This window comes from Monodon monoceros, unplaced genomic scaffold (assembly GCF_005190385.1).
Source record: "Monodon monoceros isolate NGI ecotype Baffin Bay Population unplaced genomic scaffold, NGI_Narwhal_1 Super_Scaffold_22, whole genome shotgun sequence".
NCBI classification, from domain to species: Eukaryota; Metazoa; Chordata; class Mammalia; order Artiodactyla; family Monodontidae; genus Monodon; species Monodon monoceros.
This window is the reverse complement of record NW_021703779.1, coordinates 100,591,846-100,616,143: the sequence shown is the minus strand read 5'-3', so window position 1 is coordinate 100,616,143 and position 24,298 is coordinate 100,591,846. Positions and strand designations below refer to the sequence as shown.

General features: G+C 47.3%; 1 protein-coding gene across 3 annotated transcripts in view; it reads left to right on the top strand.

Annotated features, from left to right (window-relative positions):
- The first annotated feature begins 320 nt into the window (after positions 1 to 320).
- The window catches only part of TMEM255A (transmembrane protein 255A), a 47,668-nt gene continuing 23,690 nt past the window's right edge, over positions 321 to 24,298 (top strand). For all 3 annotated transcript variants that reach the window (XM_029240678.1, XM_029240677.1, XM_029240676.1), the window contains exons 1-5: positions 321 to 605; positions 7,152 to 7,294; positions 15,976 to 16,038; positions 18,197 to 18,286; positions 23,300 to 23,368. In XM_029240678.1, coding sequence (XP_029096511.1) covers positions 548 to 605; positions 7,152 to 7,294; positions 15,976 to 16,038; positions 18,197 to 18,286; positions 23,300 to 23,368 — 423 coding nt within the window. In that variant the 5' untranslated portion in view covers positions 321 to 547. The remainder of the gene's footprint in view (positions 606 to 7,151; positions 7,295 to 15,975; positions 16,039 to 18,196; positions 18,287 to 23,299; positions 23,369 to 24,298) is intronic.

Here is a 24,298-nt window from a genome sequence, read left to right as displayed (position 1 = left end):
AAGCACTAAGACCAAACCTGCACAAATGTGTGTGTGTCTGTGTGTGTGTTCTCAGCTCTGAACCTCTTACTCTGCCCCCTCCCCAATTATAAATCCTAGAACAGGGTGCTTGCCCAAGACCCTCTCTCCAAACTACAGAGAAGACCGGTCGGCCCCAGGTTGTAGCCTCCCCCTCTTTCTCTACGCAGTCCTGGCCCCGAGGGGCTAAAACGGCTCCCTGTCTGGCTTGGGAGGCTGGGAGGTGGATAACTAGGATGGGGGGGCCGAGGGGGAGGGAGGAGGGGGGTCTTGCGCAAGCGCACGTCGCTGCTCGGACCGCCAATGCTGCTGCCTCCCGGAGCAGAGGGAGGCAGGAGAGGAGGGAGGGAGAAGAGGGGAAGGGAGGGGGAGGCGGCACTTGGGCTGCAGCTCGCAACCAGAGGCAGTCTCTCTCAGCTCTCGGGAGGGACGGGGAGCGCAGCCGCGGAGTAGGATGCTCTGCGGGGCGCCCTGAGCCTGGGGCGCGTGAAGCAGCTTCGGGGGCCGGGGCCACAGGGCAGCTTTCACCATGCATCAGTCCCTGACTCAGCAGCGGTCCAGCGACATGTCCCTGCCGGATTCCATGGGTAAGTCTAGCCGCCCTGCCTAGGGGCGGCGGCGGCAAGGGGTGAGTGCGCTGCCCCCTGGACTGCGAGCGCCCCGGCCGCCCCGAGAGCCAGGGAGCGGGAAGCGGGGCGAGGGAGGGGGGTCCGCGCGCCCCAGCGTCGGGGTCCCGGACCCGAGCCCCAGGGGAGCGGCCCGGCGGGGGCGGGGACGACGCGCGGAGATGCGAGCGCCCAGCTTGCGTCGGAGTATCCCTGCCCCGGAGTGCGGGTGTGTGCGTGTTTGTGTGCGTGTGCCGACAGTCTTGCAGCCGGTGGTAAATCCCAGCTGTCTGGGGATCAAAACACTTCCCTGCAACCTGCGCCTTCGCTTTCCATTAGACGCTCCCTCTTTGCAAAGTCCCCGTCACTTCTAAAAGCTCACGACTAACGAGAATTAGAAGAAGCAGGGTCCTCGCCCCCTCCCAACTCTGTCGAAGCTGCCCTGAAATTCAGAGCTGCGGTGGGGGGAGGCCTGACTTGCACCTCGCTGATGGGGGGGTTTGCGCAACCCTGGGGGATGGGCGGCGGAGGGTGGGGAGAAGAAAAGGGGGGCTGGCAGGAGGGGAATTCCTGAGGAATCACTCAAGACCGCCCAGCCCTGCCGTCTGCAGCGGCAGGATCAACATTCCTTGAATTCGATTCCTATTTTGCTCCAAATGCCCGGAATTGTGCGTGAGTGTGAAAAAAGAGGGGGGACGACGAGTGAGAGCGCGAGAAAGAAAGCGAGCGCGAGCCCGCGCGTCTTCTGAAGTCGCGCTTTTCCTCTCAGGGTGGAAGGAAGAGGGAGGGGGGGAAACCCACTAGCCTGATTTGGTTCAACACCTTTCCTCATGAAAAGTGGGGGACAGCTGCCTCCAGGCACCAACCCGGCTGCCCCTAGAAGCTGCTTTTTGGTAGTTACAAACAAACAAAAACCCCAGTCCCACTCAGCGGTTAGGCACCTTCCCAAGTACTACGATTTCACTGGGCGGAGAAATTAATTTGGAACCCAAGAGAGCGGGAGGGGATTGTCAAACCGTGATCCCACCTAACCTTAAAATTCGCCTCGGATACACTTTAACCAAATCGAACTCTCTCTTTCCAACATACTTTACATTCTGCAAAATCCCTCCGTCCCGAATTCTTGCCATACAGCCGGCTCAGGTCTTCTCCGAAGAATTTGCGGGAACATCGAGGGGAGGGGGCGGGGAGGGGGCTGAAACCCCTACGTGAGCTCCCTACTGCCTGCAAAAGACCTCGCCTCAACAGAATTCGTTCACCGGAGGGGCCCCAGAAAGTGTTATCTCCTGGATGGTGGAAAGATCCGTGTTTCCAGTGGTTTTGCATATTCAGTATAAGAATTTGCTCTTTTTTTATTTTTAAGGGCGTAGTTATTTGCAACGTGGTACAAATGAGGCCAAGGACTCGGGTCCGAATCCAGAACCCAGCAGTACCAGCCCCCCCCAGCTCTCTCTCACCAACACACGCGCACACACACACACACACGCGCGCGCGCACAAGCACACGCACACAGAATGCACTCCTCACCTTGGCCAGCTGTGGCGCCAACGCAGCCCTGGCTCCCCGACGCCAGGCCAGTGCGCGAGGGAGGGCTGGGTGGAAGAGTGCGAGGTTTCGGCCGCGCGCATCCCCGCAGTGGGCCACAACCGCCTGCAAACCCGGCCGCCCGCGCCCGCCCGTCTACCCGTGCGGGAGTGGGCAGGTTAGGGACCCCGGGCGTAGAGCGTTGTTCCTTGGCACCCTGCTCTGTGGGTTGGGGAACGAGATGAAGAGAGCTCTTTCTTGGGCTCCCAGGGGCCCTCAGCCAATCATGCGTTTCCCGAAAGATCTGCGCAACAAGAAGATGAGTGGGTTTCGCCCAGCCGAGACTCGACACTGAGGGAAAAGAATCAGAGATCCCGTATGGACGCGCGAGCCCTCTCCACGCAGCCCGCTTCGTAAAGTGCGCAGACCGAGGGCACTAGCAAATTCCCCAGTCGAGTGGTAACCCTGGGTTTCCAGAGTTTGGACAGGGGAGTCTCCCCGGAGTTCCCTGGCGCTGGTCCCGCACAGCCCGGGCCTGAAACAGCGTCTAGGCTACTTAGGAGCTACTCCCACTTAACTCAGCCCTGGCAACGCCACCTTCCCTTGCATGGGGGGGAAGGGAAGTGGAGGTGGGTGGGTTTAGTGTTTCAGCCTCCAAGGGCAGCATTTTTGAGGGGATTCCCTCCACTGGCAGGACACAACCGCAGCCAAAACAATAAAATATAAAACACACGGACACACACTGCACCAAGGTGCCTGCACTCTACTCTTGCTGGCTGGCTGGGGCGGAGCAGGCGCGTGGCTGGTAATTTGACCCCGGCGCCCCTTCATCCCCTCCCAGCTACCCCCATCTCCCTTTTGGCAACACCGCCCCCAGGCGCTAAGGCACCTCTACTACAGCGGGGCTCTCCTTCCCTTGCAAATAACATATTTGTGATTCACCGGTGGCCTTGGATGTCTCCGGTCAAAGAATTGCCCAAAGGGGGGATTTCAGCACCTTTAAGGAAATGTTTGGGAGACTGGCAGAGCCTTGAGGCTCTTGTGTGGGCAGCCACCTGTTTCCACCGATGCTCAAGGCTGGGACTTCTGGGAGCCTCCCTGTATGGCAAAGCTGACTCAGGTAAGCAAATCCGAATCGGTTCAAAGATCAGCCCGAAGAATTAGCCAGTCAGCAACAACATAGTGCACAGGACAGGATACTGGGCCTCCATCCTTGATGCACTCTGACGGAGATTACACACCCTATAATCAAGGGGTGGAATCAAGAACAGGTACTAGGTGAAAAAACAAGTGAGCAGAGACAATCATCCTACCTTCTGGCAACCCACACCTTGGTTCCTGTCAGATACGTAATCCTGAAACTGGTGGACATCATATGGGTGGCGGACCAGACCCACAATTACAACTGTACTTGTAGCAGTTATAATTAATATACTTACTGAGTGACGTATCTAGGAACTCAGGGACATGAAATAATGAGTGATTAGAGTGAGCTTGATCAAGAAAAACTTCTCAGAGGAGGTGAATTTTGAGAAGGTTTCGGAAGAAGGGAGGGACTCAGATTCAAAGACCGCAGTGCAGGTGGGGCTCTGACCAGGGAGGGGACTCGGAGGAGGGAGAAGCTGGCTGTACTGGGAAGGGTGGAGACAGCAAATAATTGGGCCCTTCTAGAGCAGAGCATCCTGGTCGTCACGAATCTGGGGTGGAGGAGGGGCACTGCAGAGAGGGAGGGCTGCAGTAGTTCTGCAGGGAGGCTGCTGGGGGCGGAGGGGGGCAGGCAGTGCCAGTAATGGGATTCAGACTCTCCCACTGCTGTTGGTTGCAGGGCTGGTTGTTTTTGTCTAAACAGAGAGATACTGGGCGCCAAGTAGACAGGCTAGTGAGAGCCACTGGGGTTGTGACACTAGTTGGCCAGAAAGCTTTTAGATCTGGGGAGCCCTTGGGTGTACCCTATTTTAAAAAACCAATTCTATGAGCGTAGCCCATATTTATTCTCACAGTTCCCCCCTACAGCCTTTTTGATTAGAAAGGAAGCTATTCTGAGATGTTGACTTCTGCTTATTCAACAAGTATTGACTGCTCACTAGGTATCAGACACTGTGATGGGCACTGTTTTCACATACCTGCTGCTTTATTGAAGTACCTTATGGTGTCTGAGGGTTTTTTTATATGTTGATTTACTAAACAAAAGCAGAATAAGATGTTCCTGTGTTTACGGGAACATCTAAGGCAGGCCCCAAATTGTAGCCTAATAAGAACAGAACTCTACTTCTCCCTTCTTAAATAGAACAACAGCCAGGAAAATGTCCTAAGTAGACACAAAGAGCTGCTTTTTGGGAGCCTGGGCCACACCTTTAGAGCACAGGTGTGTCTTGCTCTAAGTAGATGTGACTTTTCAGTCAAATTGACACTAAAGATAAATGGAAGGGATGATTCTTCACTTTTCAAAGGGTTTCACCCTGGGGTTCCTTAAAATGGTCAACTCCCCAAGTGCAGCTAGAAGTAATTTCATTTTACACAATTTTAGTCCTTATAGTGTAAAATAAGGGGTGACTTGGGGGAGGATGTGAGGGGACAGAGAATAGATATTCAACCTAGTGATGGGAGAGTTTTCTTAGGAATTTTATCGCAAACTAATCCTGTCTGGAGGCAGGGCCCCTGTGGAGCTGCAGGATCTCTGCCTGGGTTTCTCAACTGACTGGATTTTCAATTCAGGTTCCAAAGCAGGAAAAAAAAATAGATTTTTCAAATGACACTATGTGGTTTGCTGAGTCACTTTTCTGACCTGACTCCTGTTCTTTTAAGAGTTAGAGTGATATTTGCAAAGGAGACCCAAGAGCTGTGAATAAGATCAAAAGCCAGTTGGCCGGGAAGGAGCAGGCGAGTGATACCCCGAATTTAGAAAGACTGTATACACACACTCCCCCACATCTAGTCTCTAAGGTGACATGTTTCCCCTGTGAGGTGTTGAGACACTTTTGTGTGCCACAAAGATACCCTTGTTTCCAGATGTTCCCTCACTCTCTTTGGCCAGTTTGGGGTCGGGGAGGGCTAAGATGGTGTAGAAATGCAGACAGGGGTGGGGGGCGATGTTGGTAAGTTTATGTTATTTAGAGCCCCTCTGTGGAGCCAACTGGCAGATTCACTGAGAACTGGCTATCATCAAATGGACTTAGGGATCCTGGTTTGGAGGCTCATTTAAGGTCCCTCGAAATCTAGAGGAGGGGTAACTAACCTTCAGATAAACAGAAGAAATAAATCCCCGCTCTTCTCCCCCCCCCCCACCCTTCGCAGTCTGTGTCTCCCCGCTCTGCTCCTCTGTTTACCAGCAGTCAGCTCTCCATCTGCATCCCAAATAGCCCTCTCACACAAAGGGCCCTGATGTCACAGGTGTCTCCAGCGGTCCCGTTGTTTTTCCCCCCTGGAGGCTGGACTCAGGCCCCCCAGGAGAGGAGCCTCGTTTCCCAACTCACTTTACCTCTCCTCTCAGGGTGCGATATGGCGCTTTAGTCTGTGGGTGCCTCCAAACGCTCAAGCCACTTCTACATTTCGATGTAAAATGGTCTTGGAATAGTACCGTATTAGAAATGACCCTGATGAGTCACGGCCCTCACTTTCGAGGCTGACGTCAGGGGAGAGACCGCCAGCCCCTCCCACCTCCCTTGGAGCCTTGGGCAGGGACCGCACTGGGGGAGACTAGACGGATGGTTGGGCTCACCCAGGGTGGCACTTCTGACGCTCTTCTTCCCTCGAGGAGGGGGCATCTGCTGGGGGCTGCAGAGCCAGCCACATTGCCTCCCTCTCAGCACCATCAGGCCTCCTGGGTCTCCCTGGTTTTCTCGCCTCCCTCCCCCTTCCTTCATCCCCTCTCCCCTCCCTCCCAGTGGTGCAGTCTGGGCGGCTTCAAAGGCAGCTGCTTCCTGAGGCTGCAGCGAGGCCTCCCAGAATGGCGGGGTCCTGCGATGAGTCCCAAGTGGCCTCTTTAGGCCCATAAATGACAGCCAAGCCACCTGAGTGGGCAACCCTGTCATAAGGCTCCCCACTAGAGAACTGGACTCTCACAGCAAGTCCCCCAGTTGCTTATTTTTATGAGAACTCCTAGGTGTAACTCATCCCTGGTATTTCCTGTTGAGAACCCCCTCCAGAAAAAACGCACGCAGAGTGTTGAGCAGTGCTTCATTCCTTAGAAAAAAAAAATTAAATTCAAAAGCGAGTCTAGATACCATTTTTCTATCTGACTTAATAAGCCTGTTTTCGAAAAAAAATATTGGTTTGCACTATCATGTCCGATAAGCACTGAGTAGAAGAACGGGTTTCTCATCGTTTGTATTTATGTCACCCTCACATAAGCCTAAACGGTGTAAGTTATAATCCTCCCCATCTACCTCCCCCGATACATATCTTTGTGGACTAATGGCCTCCAAACACTTACTTTATTACACACATTTGTTATGTGGCAAATCTTGCCAACACACCATTTTTAAAGTTTATACATGAGGTGGCAAATGTCAGAAATAAATGAAAAAAAAATCCCAGTACCTGGCTCGGTTCTGATATTTACACTGAAAATGAAATTTCATATCTCCAGCTTATGAAAAAACCCTCCTTAGTCGCATACTGGCCTTAAAATATTTTCATTTAATATCTCCACAGTACACTTTCCATCTATCATGTACCTTATAATTTGGCTTAAAAAAGAAACACTTCACTAAGTGGGTATGATACATCTTTTATCGAACGCGTTTACTTTTGTTTTTATGTAACTGGTACAATTTCTTCTGTTGTTTATTTTCAAACTGGAAACATATATATATTATTGTAAACGTAACACCTGATGACTGCAAAAAACTAAAGCTCCATCTCTTCCCCATAATCCCACTCCCCAGAGATAACCCCAGTTACCAGTTGAAGTAGGAAAGGAAAACCTTCCTAGTGATTTTTTTCTGTAAGTCCATCCCTTCTCCAGCCGAAATGAGCAATTTCAGTTTCTCTGTGTGCTTTCAGGAGCCTTTAATCGGAGGAAACGAAACTCCATCTATGTCACCGTGACTTTGCTTATCGTGTCCGTATTAATTCTCACGGTGGGCCTCGCCGCAACCACCAGGACCCAGAATGTGACTGTTGGAGGTTACTACCCGGGAGTTATTGTGAGTATCAAAGGCATAGGTAGGTCTCAGTAGCTTGCTGGCTACAGACATTTGGTTCTACTCTGATGGTTTTCAATTCTGTTTGAGTTTCTGTGTTTGCTCAGATTTCCTCTGGGCTGGTTTAGAAGAGCACTGAACTAAGAAGAATCCCAGCACCATCCCTAACTAGCAGTGTGATCCTGAGCAGGTCATCTCACTCTTTAGGACCTCGGTTTTCTGGTCTAGGACATGTTACTAATTAGCAGTGTTGACCTTAGGCTGAGGTCCTTTCCTCTCTGGGCATCTGCTTTCCTAGATATATAATAGGGGTCACCTGACCTTACCTGAAATCTGAGGACCCTTGCAGCTTGACAGTCTGTGACGCACAGCACTGATCTCCAAAGTCATCCTGCCCTCCTCTCAGGAAAAATATGTGGGATGCTTACTCCTCAAATATGTGTATTTATTCATTTACAAATTATATGCATATTCATAAAACATACAAAAATGGAAGTTCAAAAATTAGATGAAAATGAAATACACTTTAATTTTTAATATCTTCATACTAACACTAGCTAAAATTTCAAGGAATGGTATGCACTTCGCATGAAATCTCATTAAAGATAGTGGCTGTTAAGTCGTTATTTCAAATAGCTTACTAGATAATTTTGAATATTTTGTGCTTTCTTCTCAGATATGAACAGATTGTCATGAGCATCATTGTTTTTTTTTAATGTGATCTCACAGTGTGGCTGACAAAGAGCTCACCCTGAGAGTTCCAAGGGTCAGCTCTGTCATTTTCTCGCTGTGTTACATTATTAGGGTCATCTTCAACTCATGGTTTATCAACAGGAGTCTTTCCAAACTCCTTGTCCATTTTCTTGGGACTAGTTTAGTGAAGACTAGATAAGACTATCCGGGCACACGTGGTGGCTGCCCCACCACCAACCCTTTGCTGCTTGGAACCTGCCCTCCTCCAGAACGATAGCTCTCGCCTTGTCACCTGACATTCACACCGAGGGAGGGCGCCAGTGACAGTCTGTTCACTGAATATTTGTAACGTGTAATTTCTTTCTTATTCTTTTAGATAAACAAAAAATAGGAAACAAGAGTCAAATCGTTTCTTTCCATACTTCAGTGGATTGTTTTACCGATCCCCGGGCTGCATGCAATCCACTCTGGAAAGCGCTGAACTCTTTGCATACAAAACCTCATTTTATATCAAATCATCATGTTGTATATGAAATGAAATATATACCATTTTATTTGCCAATTATACCTCAATATAATTGAGGAAAAAAGAAAAGAAAAAGAAAACCAAACCAAAACCTCATTTGGATCTACACACACTGCTATTGAACCCTAAAACCTAACTCTAGAGGTTGGACCGTATTTTGAATATCAACTAAATGACTTCCCAATTGTAACTGCTAGAGAGCGGAAAGGAAGGTTAGGGTGGGTTTTTGTTGTTGTTGTTTACATTTTAGGTTATCAGGGAGGGCAGACGGCTTTGTTGCTGTTGTTTTGTTTCTTTTCTTTTTTACTCTTTTTTTTGGAGTGGGGGGTGTTGGAAAGAGAAGCAAAGAAAGGGGAAGGGATTAAAGATGGATGCTTTTGAGAAACCAGCGCCGGGAGTGACCAAGCCTGACGCCTGTTGCCTAGGTCACCGATTCCGCAGTCAGCCTTCTCAATAGCCCTAGCGGAGCCGGGGCCTGACACTGGGGCCCAGCTGCTGAAGGCCGCCCGCCCTTCCCGGGAAGTTCCTTCGCAGCTCTTGAGCCGAGCCGAGGGCAGGTGTCCCACAGACACCGTCTGGTGCCCTCTGCTAAGCATGTGATGTGAGAACTCACCCGGTCCACTTCCTGTGGTGAGGCAAGAAAACCAGTCATCAGCAGAATTGGGTTTTATTTTTAAACACAAGAGGGGCGGGGGACAGAGGAAGGGGGGCTAAGATTGCATTTTGGTGGCTTGGGAAAGCAATTTATAGGGTCTGCGTGACTTCGTGGGCTTCAGGTAGCTGCATTTAGTAAAAGGTTTCTGACTGATGAGCAAATGCTCAAGCCAAGATTCAGACTCTCCCTGGGTGAGAGGAAGGTATTTTCCGTGTCATTTAAGAGTAGCAACTACTATTCATGAACGGTGCTTCTGAACCTTCTCTGTAGAATATCTGCCTGTGGGTGGCTGGGTTGGAATACATTAACAAAGGAAGGAGGGCGTGTGATTGTTGTTATTGGAGTACCTGACGTTCAGCTAGCACTGGAAGTTGAAGCAGTGGGGGCGTGTGTCTGTGCGTGTGTGTGTCTGGCTAAGAGCTAATATGGAAATGTTAATAGGAGAGCCAGCCCTAGCAGTGTGCCCTATGGTCTAACCTTAATTTTTTTTGCTTTTATAGTTCCTGTAGATTGTTTCTTTAAAATGGGTTTTAGTTATAGGACGTGAAGGGGGGAAGACTGCAGATTGAAGAGCAGAAAAATCCATTTGAGTTGTTAGGTCAGATCATGTTATAACAAATACAATAAACAACTCATACCTCTGAAACAATAAGTGCCTGAGAATCCAGATTTATCCGGGACTGGGGTGCTTTCACTAATTGAATAGTTTGGTTATTAGAGAGGTATTATATAAACTCTAAGCCAGTGGTTTCCCCACCTTGGTGTGTATTTTAATAAACACCCCAGGGGAGTCTAATTCAGGTGGATCGGCAACCACCTGGAGAACTAAAACACAATAAACAAAATGGATAAAGAAGATGTGGCACATATATACAATGGAATATTACTCAGCCATAAAAAGAAACGAAATTGAGTTATTTGTAATGAGGTGGATGGACCTAGAGTCTGTCATACAGAGTGAAGTAAGTCAGAAAGAGAAAGACAAATACCGTATGCAAACACATCTGTATGGAATCTTAAAAAAAAATGTTTCTGAAGAACCTAGGGGCAGGAGAGGAATAAAGACACAGACGTTGAGAATGGACTTGAGGACATGGGGAAGGAGAAGGGTAAGCTGGGACGAAGTGAGAGAGTGGCATGGACATATATACACTACCAAACGTAAAATAGATAGCTAGTGGGAAGCAGCCGCATAGCACAGGGAGATCAGCTTGGTGCTTTGTGACCAACTAGAGGGGTGGGATAGGGAGGGTGGGAGGGAGGGAGACGCAAGAGGGAAGAGAGATGGGAACATATGTATATGTATAACTGATTCACTTTGTTATAAAGCAGAAACTAGCACACCATTGTAAAGCAATTATACTCCAATAAAGATGTAAAAAAAAAACCCCACAATAAACAAAGTATGCTTGCAATAAAACCAGAATGAGCAAAATGTGTCATTTTCAGATTCCACACTATCAAATTGGTCAGTTTGAATATAAAGATCATTGTATAGATTTGTGGGAAAATGTCAGGTTATTTGGAGCTCTGCTGTTTTAGGACTCTGGTTAAATGTGTACATGAGAATTTAAAATTTTAAAACAAACAAATTAGGGAGCAGTTACTAGATTTAAAGACGACTTAAAGACTACTTACCATACAATTCATTTAAATATTGAGATCTCAGGCATTGAGAAATATAATCGTGTTTGCATAACTCTAAGTCATGCAAAACTTTTCTGAGCCATCTTTATTTTGCCAAACGAGATGCCCTTGTACAGTGAGGTGCATTATGATAGGGTGTTAGCTACTCTACCTGAGCTAGAATGTGGTATCATCATCCTAAGACGTGTATGCAACAGGCATCTTTACAGATGTGCTCATCGGTACAGGCTAAAATGTAAAACTAAAAAAAAATTAAAACCAACACTGAAAGACAAACTGGCTTAGGATTTTTACTGTCCTCGAATGTTCAAGACATAGTCCGTTCCAGAAGCGTTCCAGTGAGCTTTCTACTCTGGAGGCCTAAAGAAAACCAAGAGCCTCGGTTGTATGAAGATGGAAAATGCAGGGGAGAGAGCCAGCTCCTTCTCTATAGCTCTCTAACCTTACATCCAGGAGAACAAGGCCTCTACATGTGCTTCCCATGCAACCCACAAGATGGAGTTGGCCACCTGATCAGTGCTGAAAGCCTTTCACTCTAGAACCTTCTCCACCAGCTGTTATACTGCTAGGGCCCACACCAGCCTGGGTTTTCTTTTAGGAAAGAAACCAGGGGCTTCTGTCCCCTCTCCCAGGCGGGGGAAGGGGGAGTGTCCAGTTAATTGAAAATTATATCAGAGTTGCCATGGGGTAGTAGGAGGCAGAGACAACAGGGATCATTCAAAATAGTCAATAGGCCAGAAACCTTCTCTAGGCCAGCGTGGCTTCAGCTTCACATGTGAAGACTCTTGATAAATCCAACGAAGTTTTGACTAACTTGAATGTTCAGGAAATAGAAGGAGGTCTGGATAGTGGGATTTTGTGGCTTATTGTGAATTAGGCAGAAATTTTTTCTACCTCTTGTTGAAAATGTTTCTAAAATATAAGATCATTCTAAGATAAAGTTCCTAGCTTAGTAAGTACATTTCAGAGATGACACTTGAGCCTTGATTTACTAGATAAGACTAACCTTCATTGGCTTCCTGTTGCCTCCTTAGCATTGTCATTCAAAGCTCTCTGAAGATGCCCTTGGCCTGGTCTCCCATACCTTTCTTTTACCAAAATTGTCAATTCACAGTCCCCTGAACATGACTTGGGCTGGAACGTCCTCCCTGTGCTCTCGCTCTCTGTTTATCCAAATGCTCTGTCCTATTCCAACTTAAAGACACAGCTGGGACATTTCTCAGCTACTGGGATCCACTTTGGATAGCTACTGAGCAATCCAAATGCTCTGTCCTATTCCAACTTAAAGACACAGCTGGGACATTTCTCAGCTACTGGGATCCACAGTGGTGTCTACCATCTTTGAACTCCCTACCGTAGATTCCTTCCACTCATAGCTCTTGGGAAATAGTCACATTCTGCTTTGTGGGATGTTGGGCTATATTCTCACTTAGCTTTGTTTATACAGGTCCACAATCCCTTATCTGAACCCTTGGGTGAGATGTGTTTGCAAATTTAGACTGTTGTGTTTTGTTTTTAATTTCAGAAAGATAATAGACTGCATATATCATATATTATCTAACATCCCAGTGGGGTCTTGAGATATACCCCATAATCAAGCACCTTCATATTTCTACAATAAACTGTGAATTTTTACACTAAGTAGATAAACATTATAAAATAACCTCACGTCAGTTCAAGGTCAGGTTTTGCCACCAAGTTAGTTACCAAAAACCCTTTTGGTTTTAAGAGCTTTGTTGATTTCAGTATTACAGAAAGGGATTGTGGACCCATTATCTAATTACAGCTCCTCCAGGCTGAGTCTTGTTGGTCTTGGTATCATACCCCACCCTGCTTCCTGGCCTCCAGATCACAGGTGTAGCACAGTACCTGCCACAGAGTAGATGTCCAATTAATACTTGTTGAATGATTAATCCATTTGCACCTCAGTCCCAGTGGATGGGAATAGGCATAGATTATAGGGTGCAGCCTAAAAATAGCTCTTGAAACTGAGTTCTAATGATTTGCCTTTTTTTCTTCTACAAGTGGAGGGCAGCCAAAACAAAGCAAACTGGTTATTTGTTCAGGTAATGGGGAGTCAAGATGGAGTTCCAAAGGTCTGAACATTCCATGATTCCGGGCAGTTCTCGAGCAAGGACCACAGAGCTTACCTTTCGGAGGCCTCAGGAGAGCAAACAGTTGATTAGAAGCAGCTGCCCATTTTCAGGAAATTCTGTTGACTTTTCCTTCTTTACTTTCACCCCCTCAGCTCTTCCTCAAATAGGACTTCTCACTCCATCCTTACAGGGAACTTCTTCCCTGGGGGGCAGAGGTGAAGGTCACTATTCTGCTAACACTGGCCACAAATACAGCAAAGTGTGGCTGGAAGAACACCAGCTGTTAGGGTGTTCTTGAGGGCTCGTCCTGTCCCTGCCGTGAACTTGCTGTAAGAGGGAATGAGCCCATACAATTCTCTAGGCCTCCGTTTTGCTATCTATCAAATGGGAATGATATGAGCTCCACCGAACTCCCTAACATGACTGTGACCAAGGTGGAGGGCAAGCGCTTCTTTAAATTCAAATGCTCTTCAAATGTAAGGTAGTTTTAGTGATACTGGTGAGTTAGTTCATAAACCTGTCATCCAGATGAATGAATTCTTCCAGCCAGGACTCAATTGATATTAGTTCCCCACCTGGTGAACTCTACCTGTCTTTGACCCCATTTATCCCCTCTGTGAGATCTGAGAACGACCATGTATATGTATTTAGCAGCCTACCTTATGCAGGTCATGCTACGTACATACCTTATCTCATTTAATCCTCACAGCAGTCCTGTGTGGTCATGACCATTATGATTCCCATTTCATAGATGAGGAATGAGCACAGAGTGGCTAAAGAACTAGCCCAAGGTCACACAGTTTATAATTAGCAGAACCAAGGATATAATACAAAATGAATTATTCTCTGCTCCTTCAGCACTTTGTTTCTACCTCGCCTGTGGTCCTTAAGCCACAGTCTGTCTCTCCCTCACTAGACTATGCACTCCTGCAGGGTAGGGGCCATGTCATCTTATTTATCTCCCAAAAGTACTCAGTGAGTGTTAGAAAATGGAATGAGTTGGAGTGGAATAGAAATAGAATGGAAGGAAAGGGGAGGGAACTGAATGAATTAACTGGTTGGCCTGGGATTTCCAGTCCCAGAGCACCTTGTCTTTCCAGCCAATTCCATGAGGCTTCAGGCCACCTCTTCCGGTCACTGCCATCAGAGAGTTATTTGAGAGTGTCAGGAAGAGCGAGTGTCTTTGCTTCCCGTCTTAAGGCAAAGACTGCTGTTGAGGCTCAGAAGAACATTCAGTGAATATCTGTGGAAACTGATGAACTGCTCGGTGAAAGGACTTATTTTCCATGTAAGAAACTGCCCTCTGACTTTCTTTCAGTCTCCACAAATGGCCCAGAGTGTCATAAGCACAGGCTATTCATGGAATTCTTCCTGAAAAATAAAAGCTGTGCAACATGTTGGGAGGGGAGATAAGACAGAATACGAAACTCTTATGAAATAGAGCAAATAATGATAGGATTTGCCAGCTCAAATCAGGTTAGAGCTGCCCCAAAGTTAGGTGTCTTTAAAAATAGTAATAATAATCCCTAGAACAATAACTCATATTTACTGAGAACTTACTGTGTGCCAGGCCCTGTGCAAAGTTCTTTGACTGTATTGTCCTGGATAATCCTTACAAAAATCCTATAAGACAGCTACTACTATGGTCCCCATTTTCCAGATAAGGAAACTGAGGTTTAGAGAGGTCAGTCAGTTTGTTCAAGTCGCACAGCCACAAGTGGAAGAGCTGGGGTTAGAAGCCAGGCTAGTCTGATGACCAGGTTTTAATCACTATACTTCATCACAACACATTTTAATTACATTTCAAATAAGACCAGGCGGGAGACAGGTATAGTTTAACCATTGAGTGAGGATGTTCTCAGTAGAGTCTTGGACGGCATGGGTTACACCTTTATTCTCTTCAGCTTCTATTTCTCAAGAGGGGTTGCTGGCTGAGTGGCCCTGCAGAATGAGTCCTTGGAAATTTGTATTCGTTCTTCCATTCATTCTCTTCTTTCATGCTTGGGTTTCTGAGGCAAGCACCCAGTCCCCCTACACTGCCCCACCAGGCTCCTGCCCAGCCCTTGGGTCCATTAGATTTCCAAGACTTGGTGTAAGGCTTGGGGGCCTCAGACTGAAAGAGATGTCCCTGTGAGCCAAGGTAAGGCGGCAGATGGAAGGCCAGATCCTTAGTGAGGGTCAAGAGAAATGTAACTACATTGCTGGACTTGTGTTAGGATTTATTGGTCCATTCCCACCACTCTTTACTTCTTCCACTTTCACCCCTGACAGCAGCCATCGGTTAGGGATCATTTTCAGCTGAGAATGGCAGACTCAATCCACTAATGGCAGAACTGAGAGCAAAGTGGAACCTGCTACCCCGAGCCATCATCCCAGCCGCTTAGGCAGGGAAATTGTTTTTCAGGGTTTTACACCGCCATTTCTATTCACCCTTTAATGAATGCTTTCTGTCCATAAATGAAGCAGAGATGGAAGAAGAGGTGAATAAGTGCTAACATAAAAGGCAGTGGGTCAACCACAAATACAGGCTTTCAAAAAAAATAGTTCTTTTTTTTTTTTTAAGTCTAGGTTAAGGTGCTTGCGGATTTCTAAAGTACTTCCTGCGTTTGATTAGCGTGTCTGATGCAACAAAAATCGCTATTTCAAACCTTTATTTTGTAATTTGTGCATCAGGATAGAACGTCTCTTTCAAAGAAAAGATAAAGATCAGAATATAATGCGTGCTTTTCACCATTATCCGTCTCTTACTGACTCACCAGTCACATGCTAGGTAATGGATACTGAAATTGAAATAAGCAGCCTCTGAAAAGCTATGATTGACTTTTACTTTCAGCTTCTGGGCACACGAGTTTCTTTTTAGGTGTGATTCATATCTACGAGGAAAAATTGGCAAATGGTGGGAGAAATACTTTTCTTACTCATACTGTATTTGTGTAACAGCTGCACGGGTTTAGCATCTGTACCCCGGGTATTTTCTGTTATCCTGAATTGTATCCCAGGGGTGGAACGACCGTGAGGTCAGGCTAACCATCTTCCCACGTGCTATCTGTGCCATGTTGCTTTGCAGCTCGGCTTTGGATCATTCCTTGGAATCATCGGATCAAACCTCGTGGAGAACAAACGGCAGATGGTAAGTTTTCATCGTTATAGAATCAAATTCTTCACCTGAAAAAGCTCAACATTTCTGTGGATAAGTGACACATTTCTTAAGATTGCCCAAATTGGGCCACAAAAGAAACAGCTACTTTACTTTTCTCCTAAGCCTCCGGGAAACTTGTTTTAAAGTGACCCTGTGGTATGGGACTTGTTCTCACCCTGCCTGATGTCCCCTCAGTGGCCCAGCTAGTCTCCTTAAGTCACAGGGATGGAATAATCTGGATCTTGCCTTTTGCTTTTCTCCTCCTTCGCAAAGGAGTGCGCCAGCCTATCCAGTCAGGCCAGTTGTCCTCGCATCGGATGCCTTTGCTTCTTCGACTCCTGCTGCTGCAGCCCTGGCTCACTGGCGACCCTCACACCTTCCTCTCTGATGCATAATCTTGGAGAGGAGTTTTCGCAGAGGGTTCCTGCCTTTTAGGAGATTCCAATCTAGGGGACTTTAATTAACAGAACAAATATATTTAGGGCGCAAGAAGACGAAATGAAATTACGAAGCCAACCTCAAGTATTCCCATTACCCATACATAGTTCAAAGCTAAGTATGTGTAACGTTGAGAGGAAGGGTACGCATATAACAGGAGGTAAAACTCACAAAGTTCTATGTCCGAATGGGGGCCCGCAAGGGCAGACTGTTGTATTTTCTTGCTTCAGCCTGAGAAGGCTTCCTAGACGGCAAGAGAAGACGGTACAGACCGAATTGCAAGCATATTGCAGTTTTATGGGCTCGTAAATCAAGATGCCTGGTGAGTTGTCAGATGGTGGACTCATTAGGCTTCCCCGTACAAGTGTAGTGGCAGCTAGACTGATGCTAGGGTCTATTTAACAGCAAGTTTAATCAGATAACGTAACAGCTCCAGGGACAGGGAACTCTAACCGTGTGTTCTCCCCCCAGCAATGTAGGGAATCACCCTCAGGGGGTTCTGATAGTTCTCTTCTTCCATTTCACCTGGGCTCTCCGCTGCCAGTTGTGTTTGCAGTCTGGGTTTAAGTTATTCAAAATGACAGGGGAGTTCTAATTGTCGAGCTGACCATAGCATAGCTGATAATGCCAATTTCACGACATCTTTCATCCGTTATTTACCAACTCTCTGTAGTGCTGTGAAGTGAGATTTATGGGGCGAGGTTTCCGAACAACTCCCAAAGGAGATCAGTATTACCTTCTAGCCTGTGAGATGGGAGGACCTTAGGGTGGCCTTGACTGTGATTTCCTCCTTCTCCCTGGGGAGCAGCTTAATGCCATGCTATTTCTCTACTTTACCCCCCAAACACCTCAAAGAGGGTGTTTTGAGGGTCAACACAGGCAGATGGTGGGCTTAGGCAGTACCTATCCCTGCCCCTGGTTACGCCTTGAAACACCTACCCCCACGTTGGGTTGTGGTATCGCCCTTGTAATGGAAGACAAATTACTAGGAAAATTTCTGTTATCTAACACGATCAGAGAATAGGGCAGTCTGCTTCCAGCAAACATTTCTCTTACTTGAATTTTTTCGTATGTACCACACAGAGTTGATCAATTTCAGAGACTTCAAACCTTGTAAAATGTCTTTGACACCTAAGCCATAATAAGTTGAGGGTTCTCTTTCTTCAGTGATGCAGGGCCATGTAGGGTTGTGCAGGGCCTCAGAATCATCCCTTCTTCATCATTGCCCACCATGAGGGGTTGGGAAGAACACTAGACTAGGAGTTGGTGGGCACAGGCTCTTCCATAGACTGGATAGTGACCTTGGACACACCACTTCCCCTCTCTGAGCCTCCAATTCCACAATAAATAAAATAGGGGGTGGGACTTCATGATGTCAAAGGTCCAACATTTTTCTGAGTCTGAGAATGGAAGAGCCGTGCAGTCTAGTTCCTCAGCCTTCTCTTCCTTGGGCACTCATAGACTCCTGGAGTGAATTTCTTAGCTTGCCCTGAAAGTGTAAGAAGTGCTTCAATGGCCCCTTCTCCGCGTCGCCCTCCCCCGCTCCCACTCGTGCTGCGTGACTGAAAAGGGCATTCACGCTTCACACGGGCTGGCAGGCCAGAGTTCTGCTGTGGCTGGCGGTGTCTTGGGGATCGCCTTGTCTCCAGAAGCAGCGATCGTGGAAGACTAACAGACACTTTTGCTTTGTCCCCCACCCCTACTCCCACAGCTGGTGGCTTCCATCGTCTTTATCAGCTTTGGTGTGATTGCAGCCTTTTGTTGTGCCATAGTCGACGGGGTCTTCGCTGCCAGACACATTGTGAGTATTTTTAGTCCTGGGTTAAAGTAAATGGGCAATACAACAAGGCTTCATCGAGTGTGTGTGTGCTGGGTGTGTGCTAATGGCTGTGAGGGGTACAGGAGAGGGAGGTGACATCACCGGCCTCAAGGAGGTGATGTCAAAATGAGGACATCCCTGGACACACATGGGCATCTAGAGAAATTGGTCTAAGCTGGGCATATAAACTCTAAGTGCCCAAGTGGTTTACCTTGGATCAGAGCAGGCTTCCCCATGGTGGAGGGGTTGGAGCTAAGCCTTTGTTGACACGTGGGTGACATTTGGAAAAGTCAGAGACAAGGGCCAGGGGACTGGCTTGGAATTGGTGTTGGGAGTGAGCAGGCAGGGAGAGAGCCGCAGGAAGCCACATGACTTCCTGAGAGCCTTGGAGGTGGCAATAGCTGACCTCCCCCACCTCCAACAGTGACAAGAGCAGCCCATGAGGACAGACACCTTTTCTAGGATACCTGAACTTCGCTGTTTTCATGGTTGGAGAGGAGTGACGTGATTGGGATCCGGAGGAAGCCCCAGAGCTGGAAGTCTCCAAAACGAGCCCAGTCCTGGAGTAGAGGCGCCAAATGCTTCCTGTTCTGGAGAAGCTGTGCCTCGACTAAGGCTACTTTACTCCTGAAACCCAAACCTGTGCTCCTTCTTGGAGAAGCCTGGGATTCGGGTCCTTCCCACAGGGCTCCCTGCAGGAGCCCTCACCCCTCGGTCGGCGCTTTCCATCTCTTACGATTCCAGATATCTGGCCTAGGGCCGCCTTCTCCGTTGGGCTCAGCAGACAACAGTGCCTGTGACCCACGGACTTTCAGGGTCCCAGAAAAATATGATCGTTTCTTTTCCAATCGGAAGAAAAATGATGAACTTTTAGGCCAAAAAAAATGTTTTCACACATAATAGAAATTTGTCTTTATACCAATGCAGTCATAAGATATAATCAAAATAAATGAAATATCATTTTCAACAATTTTTAATGGAGGAAGCTGTCCACAAAAGGCAGAAGTCCCAGGGAGGTCATAGTATAGCCCTGATCTGGCCCACAAACCCAAATCGAGAGCAAACCAAGCAGCTTCCTGAGCTCCCACAAAAACCTCAGATACTCATTTTTTCCCCCAAGTGAACCAACATTGAAAATGAAAACATCCTATGAACTAGTTGGAATTATATGTTTTCTAAAACAATTGAATTAGAGAAAAATTGTATTATCAGCATATTGTGTGGATCCCTCATATTTTATTCCGTTTCAATCGTCGGCTAATAGTGCAGGTCATCCTGAGGGAGTGTCCTGGGTATGGATGGATCTGGGAAAGGATGATTTGCAACATTATTATTTCAATCCCAACTTGCTCTTGGACTCTCCTCCTGGACATAAGAGTCAGTCCCTCATTTGCCAAGATTAGTGGAATTCCTATGGTCAGTGCTGGCATGTCAGGAGATAATTACTGGGCAGGGGGAAAAGTATGGGATGGAAGAGAGAAGCTTTTAGCCCAGTTTTCTTTTGGGGTCAGGAATATGTCAGCCCCTATATCAGACTCATCCCTTTTGAGTTTAGCTGAGAGAGCCATCTTTTTCTTCATCTTTTTCTTTTTGAAAAGGCAAGTGACACAACAGGAACTTGTAACATCCACTATCCTACCACCCTAACATAGCAATTCTATTGCATATGCAATTTTTGCATATTACCCTCTGAGTATATACCTATTTTTGTAGCATGCTTATAGACAATCACAGTAGTGTGCTATTTTGTTTCAACAGGCGCCATCTTAATAACAATAATTCCTTGTTTTTGTATAGTGAATTTAGTGTTTCAATGTGCCTTAACATCTATTATCTCATGTGAGACCCACAGCAATCCTGTGAGATATGTAGGGCAGGTGTTATTATCCCCATTTGACAAGCACGCTTCACTCTGAGGCAGTCTCCATGGCAACATAGGCCTAGTGGCCAAGAAGCCTGCAGTAGATTTTCATGGCATCATGAGGTAAAATGGCTTCCTCCTTTTCCCTCCTCCTCCCACTCCTAATGTTTCTTTTTTTAAACATCTTTATTGAGATATAGTTCACGTCCCATATAATCTACCCATCTGAAGTATATAATTCAGTGGCTTTTAGTACATTCACAGGTATGTGCAAACTATCACGTCAATTCTAGAAGATTTTTATCATCCCCCAAACAACCCCATACCCTTTAGCTATCACTTCCCTATTCCCCCTGCTCCCCCAAGTCCTAGGCAACCACTACTTTCTCTATAGATTTCCCTATATTAATTAACATTTCCTGTTAATGGCATCATATAACATGTAGTCTTTTGTAACCTGACTTTTTTTACTTAGTATAATATTTTCCAGATTTATCCATATTGTAGCATGTATCATTGCTTCCTTTCTTTTTATGGTCTAATAATATTCCATTGTATTGATATACCACATTTTGGTTATCCATTCACAAGTTGATGGACATTTGGGTTGTTTCCACCTCTTGGCTGTTATCAATAATGCTGCTATAAACATTTGTGTTCAAATTTCTACGTGGACATATGTTTTCATTTCCTTTGAGTATATACCTATGATTGGAAGTACTGGGTCATATGGTAACTACGTTTAACCTTTCGATGAACTGCCAATTTTCCAAAGTGGCTGCACTGTTTTACATTCGCACTGGAAGTATCTGAGTGTGCCAGTCTCTGCACATCCTTGCCAACTCCCGTAATTATCCGACTTTTAAATTCTAGCCATCCTAGTAGGTATGAAGTGGTTTCTCATTGTGGTTTTGATTTGCATTTCCCTGACTCCTAAACTCCTAAAGGTTTTGATCACTGGCCTCAGCCAAAGGCAATGGGAGAAAAATCCAAATTATATTTACTGGAAGTTTCTTCCAGCTTCTGAGTCTAGGCCCTCTGTACCTCCTGCCGTTAGTGGCTTGCAGTAGAGCATTTGATTCGGGAGGTTGGGGTAAGGCTGGATGAGTCTTTGAGAACACCTTTTTGCCTACACTGTACCTGTCCTAAGACATCTGCCAGTCCTCACTGGTACCCAGACAGTTTTGAGGGAGAAGGCTTTATTAATCTATGGTGATGTCTGTTGGCCAGTTTAAATGAAAGGCACATTTGGACCCCAGCACCACTCGGGTGGGTTAGAGCCAGCCTTTCCTGTTGTTGGAGCCATTTAACCTCCTGGTGCCCTGTCCTTTGGCTTGGGGACATATGCACTTCCCCTTAAGACCTACCTCCTGACCCCCCTCTAAATGTGTCTCATTCCTTCTCTCTCGTCTCCAGTTTCCTTCCTTTCCCCTCCCTGAATATAGCAATTAACTAGCTGGGAAAATCCCTTTCCCTCCTCATGCCCAGTCTCTCCTCTTCCACGTGGATGTGATAGTAACCTGGTTGCCTCTCAGGGTTAACATGAGGACGGTATGAAATAATGGGTGTGAACGCGCCCTAAGAGGGCCTCGCCCAGAGCACACTGACACTCAGCAGAAAGCAGTCTCGTGGCCAGCCCTCCACTCCGGAGTTGCTAGCCCTTCGGATGGAAAAGGCTGCGCGGCTAAGTGGCCCTTTCTTACCGGCCAGTCACATGGGCTTGTTCCTCCCCTGGGGCCTCAGTGCACAAGAGCACCCAGAGGCAGCATATGGGCGACCATCACACACACACATCTGTCTTCATTTAGGCAGTTGGTGGCTGAATGCTCTTTGGAGAACCAGGAGGTCAGGAGGGCTACGACCAGCACATCAAGCCTCCCCTTTGGCAGGATGATGATGACTTCTGCCATTGCCCAAAGTCGGAAAATAAACCCTGCTGGCAGTGACCATAAGAACCCTCATTCCTTTCCAGCCTGACGCCAGGCTGAGCCCACAGGGCAGTGTACTTTCAGAACACGGAGCGGTCAGGACATTCATGTGGAAGCAGTTGATGGAAGGTCCTAGGTCCTTGACGGGGCAGCAGGCAGGGAGGCAAGGAGGCACTTGGGTGTCAGGTGCAGGAGATGCTCAATCACATGTGTGGGGAAAAGCAGCCACCAGGATTATTGAAAACGGTGAGAGAAGTGGGTTTAGGGGGAAGGAGGGGCAATAGATAAACTCCCTCTGCCAAGGTGCTTTTGGCCGAGTTCCAAAGGTCAGTTTGCATAAACTGCTTGTCCTGTGCTAACCTGCTTTTGGTCGAAGCCCCCTACCAGTCAGGGGATGTTTAGTGTCCCCCGGAAAGTGGGCAGCATCCCCTGACTGACAGTTTCCAGGTAGCACTGGATTGCATCTATCTGTTCCACCCCAGCCCCTGTGTCTGAGAGCTCCCTCACCAGGAAGCTGCCCAAGCCAGCAGGGTTAGTCAACTGTCCTTGAGCCCCATGTTAGTCTTCTGGGCTTCAGTGGTATTTTTGGAGTTCACTGTCTTTAATCTGTGTAATTGAGTGAAAATGGCTCATCGTTCAGTTGAGTTAAAATCTACAGCAGGCTCCATGGCTACCCATCCCCCTGGGGCTTGCTTCCTGAGCTCTTCCTTCTGAAAAAGCTGTGGCAATGACAGCAGAGTGTACGTGTCAGCCAGCCCTGGTCCTGTCCCCAGGTGATAATGAATCCTCATTGTTGGAGCTGGCCTCCCTCCGATTGGGAGTGTGATGTTGCAATAACTTGGAGTTTTGACTTTTGTTCCCTGGGGACTCTTTGCAAAGAGACAAAGACTAGCAATAAAAGAAAACCAGAGTGGAAATTTCAAGAAACCCACTTCTCAGCCAATTTCCTAATTTCTCATTAACCAAGTGGCCCAATAGAAAGCAGTTATTAGAACATTTTTATCTGATCCTCACATTCTCAGGCTCCCTAGATGGGCAGCTTTCAGAAATCAACCCAACCCACTACCTGCTCTGGGGTGTGTGTGTGTGTGTGTGTGTGTGTGTGTGTGTGTGTGTGTGTATTCAAATCTTTTATTACCAATCAGAGCACTTGCTGCTCTATTTTCCAAAGCCAAAACCCATTTGGTTTGGTGTTTCCGTTTCCAGGATCTGAAACCACTCTATGCTAACCGGTGCCACTATGTGCCCAAGACATCCCAGAAGGAAGCTGAGGAGGTAAGAGCCAGAAGGAGGCTGCACGTCTTACCTTTGGGGAAAGTCTCCTGTTCTGCCTGGAACCCCCTTTCTTTTAGTCTTTTTCCCAGGCCTACAGCTTGCTACAAGGTATGTTTAGTTGATTTGTTCAGTGGGTCAGAGCACAGTGCTAATGGGGCCATGGTCATAGGTTAGAGCCTCATGAGGCCTAATCAGATTTACTTTGTTCTGTGGCCACAGGCTGCCCCTCTGACCCCAGCAGGCAGCCTCTCAGTGTGTGGCTTTGATCCCGAGAGGGACAGATGAAGAGTACAGAGGCCACAGGGTAGGTCCCTCCCCCATGTCCGTGGATGATGGTTCAGCTGCCTGGACTTGATGTCCAGCTGGAAGAAAAGTGGGAGCCCCACCAAGGCAGCAGGCCTGGACCGGGGAGGCATAGTCTGAGTCCCACATATGGGAGGGGTCAGGAAGCCAAATGAGGGTCACTGAGAAGCCTTGTCCACTTTGAGGCTCTGGGGAGGCCTGGGCTGGCGGCCTGGCCCCTGTCACGACATGCCCGGAGGCCAGTCTGTTGCTGCTTGAGTGGATACGTGAGGGTGTGTCTCTCCTGCCCCGCATGGCTCTCCTTGGGTTCCTTGTTGCCTCACACAGAAGCAGAGGCAGTGGGTGGTGAGGTGAAGCTCGGCTCCAGGTCATTTTTGGAGAACTTTCATTTCAGCTCACATTCACCTCTCTCCAATCCAGAGAGCCCTTTAATATAAAACTCTACCATGTGCTTCTAGCAACCTCGACCATTTGGTTCTCTATTAACTTCAAATTGAAAGTCAATGCCCCCCCCGCCCCTGAGAATAGTTAGAAAAGTGGTAAAATTGTGACTGTTAGAAAAAGGTGGCAAGTGGATATAGAATGGTGACTGCGTTGCATGACTTCAGGTGAGAGAAAGGTGGCAAG